Source organism: Chiloscyllium punctatum, chromosome 8, assembly GCF_047496795.1.
Source record: "Chiloscyllium punctatum isolate Juve2018m chromosome 8, sChiPun1.3, whole genome shotgun sequence".
NCBI classification, from domain to species: domain Eukaryota; kingdom Metazoa; phylum Chordata; class Chondrichthyes; order Orectolobiformes; family Hemiscylliidae; genus Chiloscyllium; species Chiloscyllium punctatum.
In genome coordinates this window covers 121,924,095-121,934,838 of record NC_092746.1, presented here as the reverse complement: position 1 = coordinate 121,934,838, position 10,744 = coordinate 121,924,095, and the positions used below count along the sequence as shown (strand labels likewise).

The window sequence follows — 10,744 nt, the reverse complement described above, 5'->3', positions numbered from 1 at the left end:
GCGCTGTGATTTCATGGAGATTTTTTTCTCCTCCCTTTGTTAAATGGCAATTTTCAGGTCAGTCTGTGGGACTGCTGGGCAGAGATACAATGGCTGCTGAATTCCTGAGGCCTGGTATCAGCCTTGAGAAGGAGGCACTTTTTTTGAGGATCTCTTATTAGAGGTAAAAGATCAATCCAGAACTCTGAAACTAAATTTTATTTGGGTGTATAAATGGGAAAACTAGTAAATGGGAGAACTGTAAAAAAAAAATCTACGCACAAAGTGGACATGACAGTCATAAGCAAAATAATTAATTGTCTCATTCACACAACTGGAGTTGTCATTTTATATGTAAAGCTTGAGTGAAAATAGCATTTAATTTTGCAGTGTTACCACCACTATTAAATAGGCATGAAAATAGCTGCACTTAACTTTATTTGAAAAAGTTATTGTCCTAATTTTAAAGTCACAATATAATTGTCAAGAAAACGTTCAGTTGTGGAAATCACAGCTACTCGTTGCTCGTCATACCTCAGCATGGGTCAGGATGTACTATAGTTTCTTTACTGATTTAGTTGATTCAGTTTGAGCTTACCATTAATTAAATAATTCACGTAGTGAATATTTGTGTTTAACAGTTGTGATGTGAACATGTGTGAATCATTTAGTAAAATGTGCCAAACTTGGCTTGAACATGGCTCAGACTCAGCCTCGATGGCTTTGAATCATAGACTATTTGTAAAATTATATAGTACAAAAAACGCTCGTTATTTTGGGATGCCTGTTCTTTGAAAGCGCTATCTAATATCCTACTACACCTTCTCGATCTCCAAAGCTGTACAAACATTTTCCTTCCAAATACTTACCCAGCCCCCTTTTTGAGAATAATTGAATTTCCTTCCATTTAACACATTTAAGATCGCAACTCAATGCATCAGAAAATGTATTATCATGTCCTCTCTACTCCGTCTCCAATTACATTAAATGTGTGCCTTTCTGATTACTGATCCAACTACCATTGGAAGCTGTTTCACCTTATATACTGTATCAAAGCCTTTTGAGATATTGAATACCTTTATCTGTCTCCACTTAATCAGCTTCAGTATATGGGGCACAACATCAAGTTCCCCGGTTTCCTCAAATAACCAAAGCTATTTTTTCTCCAAACAAACATATCATTCTGGTAAATCACTGCACACTATCTGAGGCCTTGGCGTTATGCATTCTTCCCAAAGAAAAATGCCAAGATTCATATATTTTGTAAACATGGTTGACTGGTCTGAGTATATTAGGAGATTGAAGCTACATCCCATCACTTCATTAAGTAATGTATGTTGACCCTTCAACACATTGCTGAGCCCTTTTATTTGTGCATTCAACCTGGTGATATATCTCTTTTTTTTCAAGGAGGAAATCAAGTAGTGAGTGGGAATTGGAGGAAGAGTGAGGCAATGTGATTATGGATGAGACCAAAGAAGTGACTAGCTAGGTCGCAGGGTTGCCAACACTCCAGGATTGCCCTGGAGTCTACAGGATTTGAAGACTGACGTTCAGGACACTGCGAGCAAAAGCCAGAAGACAAATCATAGGGACATTTTACAAAGTATTTTTAAATAAAAAAAAGTCTTTAAACTATTGTTTACCTGTTATATTGAAATTAAATCTGAGTTGGGAGCTAAAGACTGGTTAACTGTTAAGTATTATCTGTTTGGTATTCCTTTTTTTGATTGCTCTTGGGATGACATTGGGATAACTGGTGTCAGGACTGTTTGGGGCAATTAATGATAGCAGGTCACATGATAAAGTTTCTAAGAATATATCTGATTTAGACCAATCCAAAGGGAAAGGGAAGTGAGAATGCACAGTACTGTATTTGAGAGAGAAAATAACAGGTATAGTGGGCCAGAGTGTAGAAAGGCAGAAAATGGTAATATATCAAGGTGTTACATTGTGGAGAAGTGCCGTGCTGCTAAAGAAGAAATCACTAATTGAATGAGGCTTAGCAATCTGAAACAGGAATTCCTTATGTTTCTGTTAACCTTTGGGTTTTTTTTGTTACTGTGCGCACAAGTTGTTGTCAAACCTGGTTAATGCTAAATAGTAGAATGTTGAATTCACTTTGTAAATAAGAAGAGAAGTTGTGTATAAGAAGTGTGTTGTGAGACCAGGAGCTGACGAAACATGACGGCATGTGGCCACAATCTTGAGGTGTAGAAAAATTGTTAACTGCATATCTTTTATCTTAATTTGTGTATAAGCAGAGCCTTGTATGAACCTCAAGGATTTCATGACAGGTACATTCTGAAACCTTTTGCTATGGAAGAATTGAAATGGTACCAGAAAGTGGTACTCAAACTTAGCATCCAGTCTCGAGAGAGAACACAAACAGTTTGGCAGTCAGCTCAATGTATAGTGCTGTAATATGTGAATAACAAAGACTGGAATTGGTCTTTGCAGTGAATGGACTGGCAGTGCTCATGTAAATTAAGATTGGCCTCCATGGCAAGAATTGAGGAGTACCTAGTTTCTGTGAGGCATAGTAAAGTTCAACAGCTTTGAGAGGATGGGGATTGAAATGAGGAAAATATTCAATGTAACTGAGAAACATACTGCCCTGCTCTCATTCCTTTCAATTTATGAGGCAACCAGATCCATTGAATTTTATTAATTATCCTCATTTAATTCTGATTAGATAAATAGTATAGGACAGAGACATCTTTCATCCCAAACAATCTATATTAATGTCCATACTAACAGTGGTCCTCATCTCATGGAAAACTGCCCCAGATGCTGAAAACCTGAAATACTCAGCAGGTCAGTCAGCAACTGGATGGTGAAACATAGTTACAATTTCAGATCAACAACCATCACGGATCATGTTAGCAATGCCACTACTACTGAGACAGGGAATGGGAAGAAGAAACAAAAGGTCTCTGACAGGGTGGAGAACTGGGATGTTTAAATTACAAAAAACAAATGGTGTGCAAGGCAAAAATGGGAGTGAAATGGGACAAGAAACAATGTGTTTAGGAGCTGTAAATGTCAATAAAACTATTATCAGCAGTTGCTGATTGAAGTTAAGTAGAGTTGCTAAAATTAATTCGGAGTCCAGAAAGTTATGAAGCCAATCTGCTGGGTTTTTCTTTTAAGGGATGAAGCAAGGCCAACGTTTGTTACCCAAGCACAAAGTACCATGAGTTGAATGGTTTACTTGGCCAATTCAAAGGGCAGTTAAGAGTTAACTGAATTGGTGTGGGTCTGGAATCACGTTTGGGCCAGAATAAGTAAGAACAGCAAATTCTTTTCTCATCATCCTTACTGCGCTCCAACATGATGCTGCTACAATCTTGTAGAGATGCTCTGGTATGCAGTCAGTGAATGTCTGTATACAGTAGACTCTTCTTTCAGAATATTGCACATTTAAAAAGATAAGAGCCCATGGTATTAGAGGTTGTATATATTAGCACAGAGGATAGGATAACTAATAGACAGATTTGAGCTGTATTTTCAGGAAGGTAACCTGTGACTAGTGGAGTGCCTCAGAGATCAGTGCTGGGGCTACAGTTATTTACAATATATATTAATGACTTGGATGAGGAAAGTGAATGTACAATAGCCAAGTTTGTGGATGACACAAAAATAAGTGGGAACACAAACCACAAGAATTAGAGCATAGAACAATACAGCACAGGAACAGGCCCTTTGGCCCAGGTGTTATGCCTAACATGACACCAAATTACACAAATCCCTTCTGCCTGTCCTTGGTCCGTTAGCCCTCCATTCGTTGCATATTAGATTAGATTATCTACAGTGTGGAAACAGGTCCTTTGGCCCAACATATCCACCCAATCCCCTACCCTATATTTAACCCTGACTAACGCACCTAACACTGGCCAATTTTGTATGGCTAATTCACCTGGCCTGCACATCTTTGGATTGTGGGAGGAAACTGGAGCACCTGGAGGAAGCCCACGCAAACACGGAGAAGGTGCAAACTCCACACAGAGGAGTGGGAATCAAACCCAGGACCCTGGTGCTATGAGGCAGCAGTGCTAACCACCGAACCACCATGCCGCCCAAATTCTGCAGCAAGTTGCAGACTCCTATCACTCTGTGTGTAAAAAATAAACTTACCTCTCAGAATCTTGCACACAGTCTGCAGAGAGATATTGACAGGTTAAGTGGTAATAAAACTGGGCAGGTGGAATATAGCATGGGAAAATGTGAAATTATGCATTTTGGTAGCAAGGGTAAAGGAGCAGGATATTATTTAACTGAAGAAAAATGCAGAAAGCTACTGAAGAGGGATTTGGAAGTCCTCATGCACGAATCACAAAAAGCTAGTGACCGACCAAGTTCAGCAGGTAAGAAGGAAGGCAAAAAGAATGGAATGTAAAAGTAGGATGGTCAGCTAAAACTATACAAGGCACTAGTCAGACCATAGCTGGAATATTTTGAACAATTTGGGCCCCTTATCTAAGAAAATATACTGGCATTGGAGGCAGTCCAGAGAAGATGCAGTGGGCTGATAGTGGATATGGAGGGACTGTGTTCTGAGGAGATTTTGAGTAGGTTGGACCTGTAGTTATTGATGAGAAGTGACTTTACTCAAGCATCCAAGATTCTTAGTGGATTTGACAAGGTAAAAGCAGAATGTTGTTTTCTTTTCTGAGAGAATCTCTAACCAGAGAGTATAATCTCAGAATAAGGGTCACACATTTCATACAGAGGTGTGGAATTTCTTGTGAGGGCAATGAATCTTTGGAACTCTAACACAGTTGGCTGTCAAGAGTGGGTCATTATATTCAAGGGTCAGATGGACAGTATGGGTATTAAGCATTACAGGAAAAAGGCAGGGAAGTGGAATTGAAGACTATCAGATCAGCCATGATCTAATTAAGGGGAGGCAATGGCCTAATGGTATTATAGCTGGACTGTTAATCTAAAGACCCAGGTTTTAATCCTGCCATGGCAGTTGGTGGAATTTGAATTCAATAAAAATCTGGAACTAAGAGTCTAATAATGACTGTGAAACCATTGTCAATTGTTGGGAAAAATCTATCCTTAAACCCTTTATCCTCGCACGATCTGGCCTATATTTGACTCCAGACCCATAGCAATGTGTTTGACTCTCAATTAAGGTTGGGAAATAAATGCTGGTCTAGCCAGTTATTCCTTCATCCTATGAATGAATAAAAAATGAAACAGCGGACTCAATTGGCTGAAATGACCTACTTCTGCTCCTATGTCTTAGTCTTATTAGAGTGAAACCAATAATTTAATAAAGCAAGAAATGGAATTTTAGGTGGTAGAGAGGGGATATGTTGAGTGCTAGAAAACTCAAACTTTTTGAACTAGTTTGTAAATTCAAAATATTTCAGAGGCAGTACAGTATACTGAAAGGTTAGTTTTAGTATAAAGCTTAGATACTCATTAAGCAAAATGGTTGCTTTTAATTTTAGTGTATATCATACACACAGTGCAAGGGTCAATTTGTTTAAAAACTTGAAGGTTAGAAACTATGTAAAGAGGCAAATAGGTGGGGTAATAATTGAACTTTTCCATTTCATACAGTTCTGTATTGGGTGAAGACTATGAAAGGGCTATTTGAGAAACCACTTAACAGGTAAGATTTGTTATATATCATCCTGGAACTGAGGGCTAGAACATTCCCCTTTTGAGTTTCCAAGCTAGACACGTACCCTCAATGCAGCAATAAGGTCTTGACCCTTCTCCAGGTAGAGAGCAGTTTAGACCAATGTAAGAAATGTCTTGAATACAGCAGATGAGGTTAGCAATTTCCAAGGTTCAACTTGATCCCCCTTGAGTCATTGGTTCCTTAAGAATCCAATATTCCTGATAGCCTTGCGACTAATTCTGCCCTGATTTTCATCTCCACTATCATTGCTGTCCATGCCCTCGACTGCCTAGGCCCTAAATCAGACCAGAGTACGTGACGAAGTTGCCCTAGAAATAGTGGATCCGTTCGTGGTCATGGAGTCATACAGCACAGAGACAAGCCTTTCAGTCCAACCAGTCCATGTTGTCCCATCTGCCTGCTCTTGCCCCATATCCCTCCAAACCTTCCCTTGTCATGTAATTATCCAAATGTCTTTTAAATATTGTAATTGTACCTACCTCCCCCACTTTCTCAGGCAGTTCATTCCACACACGAACCACCATCTGTGTTTTTTAAAAAAAATTCTCCCTTTTTTTTAATCTGTCTCCTCTCTCCTAAAAAAATGTGCCCCAATCTTGAAATCGCCTATCCTAGGGAAAAGGCAAATAACATTAATGTTATCTATGCCTCTCATTATTTTATAAATTTCTATCAGATCGTGTCTGAACCTCATACTGCAGTGCAAAGGTCCCAGCCTATCCAATTTTTATTTATAACTCAAAACTTCCATATCCAGCAGCATCCTGATAAATGTCTTCTGAATCCTCTCGTTATCTTCCAGGATTCTAAAGACTCTGGATTGGTTCCTACAGATTGGAGGGAGGCTATTGGAAGCCTTCTACTTAAATGCTCTTCCAGCTTCATGTTTCTCTCCTTTCTTAAGAAATGAGGCAGAGATAAAACTGGAAATTATAAACCAGTCATAAAACCAAGAACTGTGGATGCTGGAGATCGGAAACAAAAGAAATTGCTGGAGAAACTCAGCAGGTCTGACAGCATCTGTGGGGAGAAAGCAGAGTTAACGTTTCGAGTCTAGTGACTAGGTTCTGATGAAGTCACTGGACTCAAAACATTAATTCTACTTTCTCCCCAAAGACGATGCCAGAACTACTGAGGTTCTCTAGCAATTTGTTTTTACTATAGACGAGTCTGCCTGATGTCAGTAGAGGAAAATGTTAAAGTACTATAAATAACAGAGCACTTGAAAAATGGTGATAAATGCAGACAGATTTGGCATAGATTTACAAAATGTCATACATTTGTCATTGACAAATCTACTGGAATGCATCAAGGATATAACTCATAGAGTTGATCAGGAGAGCCCTTGGTTGTTGTTTATTTGGACTATTAGTTCCACATAAGAGATTAATGTGTAAAATTAATGTGCATGGGATTGGGGATGGTGTGTTGAGATGGACAGACTGGTTGGCAGTTCTCTGAGGAAGTATGCTGTTACTATAGAGTGAGTACAGTGAAAGTTTACCAGACTAATTCCTGGGATGGTGGGACTGATGTATGAAGAGAAGTTGAATCCATTTGGATTATACTTACTGGAAGAATGAAGGGTGATCTCACTGAAACATTTAAAATACTAACAGGACTAAACTGGGTCGATGCAGGAAGGATGTTCCCGATGGCAGGAGAGTTCAGAACTAGAACCTAAGGCACAACTTCAGGGTGAAAGGATGACCCTTTCAAACTCAGATGAGGACAATAGTGAATCTGTGGAACGCATTGCCACAGAAGGCTATGGAGGCTAAGTCATTGAGTGCATTTAAGACAGAGATAGGTTCTTGATTGGCAAAAGGATCAAGGGTTATGGGGTGAAGGTAGGGCGATGGGGTTGAGAAACATATTAGGGAGGTAAAAACGATGACTGCAGATGCTGGAAACCAGATTCTGGATTAGTGGTGCTGGAAGAGCACAGCAGTTCAGGCAGCATCCAAGTACTTGGATGTAGCCTGAACTGCTGTGCTCTTCCAACACCACTAATCCAGAATGAGAAACACATTAGCCAGGGGTCACCGTTCAAGGATATAGGTTAAACCATTTAGGACTGAGGTAAGCAAAGCTTTCTTCACCTAGAGAATAGCGAACCTGTGTAATTCGTTACCAGAAAAAGCAGTTGAGACAAAGATTTGATATGATTTCAAGAAGGAGTCAGATCTAGCACTTGGGGCTAAAAGGGATTTTAAAAAAAGCAGGGATCCAGTTCTTTTCTGAAAGTTTTTATTAAATCTGTTACCCTTTCAAGCAGTGCATTTCATAACATCACAACTTGCTTTGTGATGTGTAATAATTGTTTCCTCATGTAGCCTTTGTTTTTTTTTGGTTAATTAGCTTTGTATCCCCTGGCTACTGATCCTTCAATCATGGTACATTTGTTCTGATTTCTGTATTAAAACCATTCATGATTTTGAACATTTTTGTCAAATTTCCTCAGTTTTTCTGCTCAATTGAGAACAGTACAACTTCTGAGCCTCCCCGTGTAAGTGAAGCCACTTTTTAGCTGGTGTAATTTTAATAAAGCTTTTCTTTTATCTTTAATGTCTTTATATTGGTCTTAGAGTATGGTGCATCCAGAATTGGGGACACTATTCCAACTGACCAGCGTTTTTAGTGGAACCACATCACACCCTTCAAACATGGATCACCTTGAGCGGTGCTTCTTCAGGAAAGTATTTTAACATTGGTTCTGGATTAGTGGTGCTGGAAGAGCACAGCAGTTCAGGCAGCATCCATGAGCAGCGAAATTGAAGTTTCGGGCAAAAGCCCTTCATCAGGAATAAAGGCAGTGAGCCTGAAGCGTGGAGAGATAAGCTAGAGGAGGGTGGGGAGAAAGTAGCATAGAGTACAATGGGTGAGCGGGGGTGGGGATGAAGGTGATAGGTCAGGGAGGAGAGGGTGGAGTGGATAGGTGGAAAAGAAGATAGGCAGGTACGACAAGTCATGGGGACAGTGCTGAGCTGGAAGTTTAGAACTAGGGTGAGGTGGGGGAAGGGGAAAAGGGGAAACTGTTGAAGTCCACATTGATGCCCTGGGGTTGAAGTGTTCCGAGGCGGAAAATGAGGCGTTCTTCCTCCAGGCGTCTGGTGGTGAGGGAGCGGCGGTGAAGGAGGCCCAGGACCTCCATGTCCTCGGCAGAGTGGGAGGGGGAGTTGAAATGCTGGGCCACGGGGCGGTGTGGTTGATTGGTGCGGGTGTCCCGGAGATGTTCCCTAAAGCGCTCTGCGAGGAGGCGCCCAGTCTCCCCAATGTAGAGGAGACTGCATCGGGAGCAACGGATACAATAAATGATATTGGTGAATGTGCAGGTAAACCTTTGGATGTGGAAGGCTCCTTTAGGGCCTTGGATAGAGGTGACAACACTGGGACCAGATTTTAAAGTACAACACCAAAAGGTCACTTTTCTGTCTTTTTAAAAAATCTTTTCTGCATCTGTTGATAAAGCAAAGAATCCCATTAGCCTTTTAAGCAACTTTTCGACATATTCTGTCACCTTCAAGACCTTGAGTACAAAAGTTCCCAGGTCAGCCTCTCCCTTTCAGCACCACTTTAAAAATTGGAACATTTGGCTTATTGCTTTCATTGAGGTTGCGCTCTGTCCATGTTCAATTAATAGCAGGGGCGGCACGGTGGCACAGTGGTTAGCACTGCTGCCTCACAGCGCCAGAGACCCGGGTTCAATTCCCGCCTCAGGCGACTCTCTGTGTGGAGTTTGCACATTCTCCCTGTGTCTGCGTGGGTTTCCTCCGGGTGCTCCGGTTTCCTCCCACAGTCCAAAGATGTGCAGGTCAGGTGAATTGGCCATGCTAAATTGTCCGTAGTGTTAGGTAAGGGGTAGATGTAGATGTAGGGGTATGGGTGGGTTGCGCTTCGGCGGGGCGGTGTGGACTTGTTGGGCCGAAGGGCCTGTTTCCACACTGTAAGTAATCTAATCTAATCTAATCAGACATTGGTAACATACTCTAGCCTTTGGTTCATCCATTCAAATGCCGCTGTGGGATACAAACCTTTCAAACTGAGTCAGACATGTTCCTGAAGCAAATCCCAAACAGCTTCTTTCAACATTTAAAGATAGAAACTTCATTTCCGAAGTTAATGCTTCTCAAGTCAAAGAGCATCTTCTTAAAATCTTCATCTCCCCCAGTGTCTTCACAATGGTTCATGTACTGCAGTTTTTTATGAATCAATGGCTGAACACTGGTGTTAGAGGAGCTTTTTTTATAGGATTGCTCAAGTTTTGAAAATTTGAGTTTGTGTTTATTGATTTATTAAATATACCATGTATATACTGGAGTAATTATACACAGGAAAGAAACAAACAATGATGACTGATGGTTGGTGACTCATGTTACCATCTGAACTCAGTATATTGGGGCCCACATGTTTTACTAATAGAAATACCACTGCCTGAAACTTTTCTTTTGTTTCTCAACACTGATCATTTGTACTTTTTTTATTATTATAGGACTAAACTCAATGTTACAATATAATACAAGGATAAACAGATTTGCCATTGCACTAACTTAAGTTAATATGCTGGTTTCCTTACTAAAGGGTATTTTCCATTAAGCTATCATGATCGGTATGATTCCTTTCCTATCATAACAATAATTACAGTCTTGCTACATCTAATTGATATTCCACTAAATCAAACCTGTCATTATGTCTGTCCTTCATTCTGTGCTCTCCAGCATAAGTTAATTCCTTCCATTCTACAATTTAAAATGTCAATATTTACCCAGATGTTTTCCTTTTGTGGGAACTAACTTTTGTCTTTGCATGTATCACTGGTGATTGCAGCTACCTGAAATCACTTTACAATGGTCCAGCTTTCATTAAATTCTCTCCTTAAATAGGTGATCACTTCAAAACATGTCAGAGGTTCAGTTTCAGTTCAACTATTATTGATCACTGCTTTGTGTTTGAATCAAAGTTTCCTATTTGAGAAACAAAACTGGTTTCTCTTAATATTGTAATAGTATCAATCACAATATTAGCATGTTGTAAATCAGTATGGACAATAAGGAGGAGGCCCAATAGGAGTATAAATTTCTTCTTGCCTCCAATACAAGCAGA

General features: G+C 40.1%; 1 protein-coding gene across 6 annotated transcripts in view; it reads left to right on the top strand.

Annotated features, from left to right (window-relative positions):
- Positions 1-8,185, top strand: part of ctdspla (CTD (carboxy-terminal domain, RNA polymerase II, polypeptide A) small phosphatase-like a) — a 281,371-nt gene extending 273,186 nt beyond the window's left edge. For 4 of the 6 annotated variants that reach the window (XR_011961418.1, XR_011961417.1, XR_011961419.1 and 1 more), the window contains 2 exons: positions 58-163; positions 1,390-8,185. Coding sequence is in view for 2 of the 6 variants with exons in the window: in XM_072576377.1 (XP_072432478.1) it covers positions 58-100 (43 nt within the window). In the remaining 4 variants the exon portion in view is untranslated. The other 2 variants (XM_072576378.1, XM_072576377.1) reach the window with 2 other exon arrangements.
- The last annotated feature ends 2,559 nt before the right edge of the window (positions 8,186-10,744 follow it).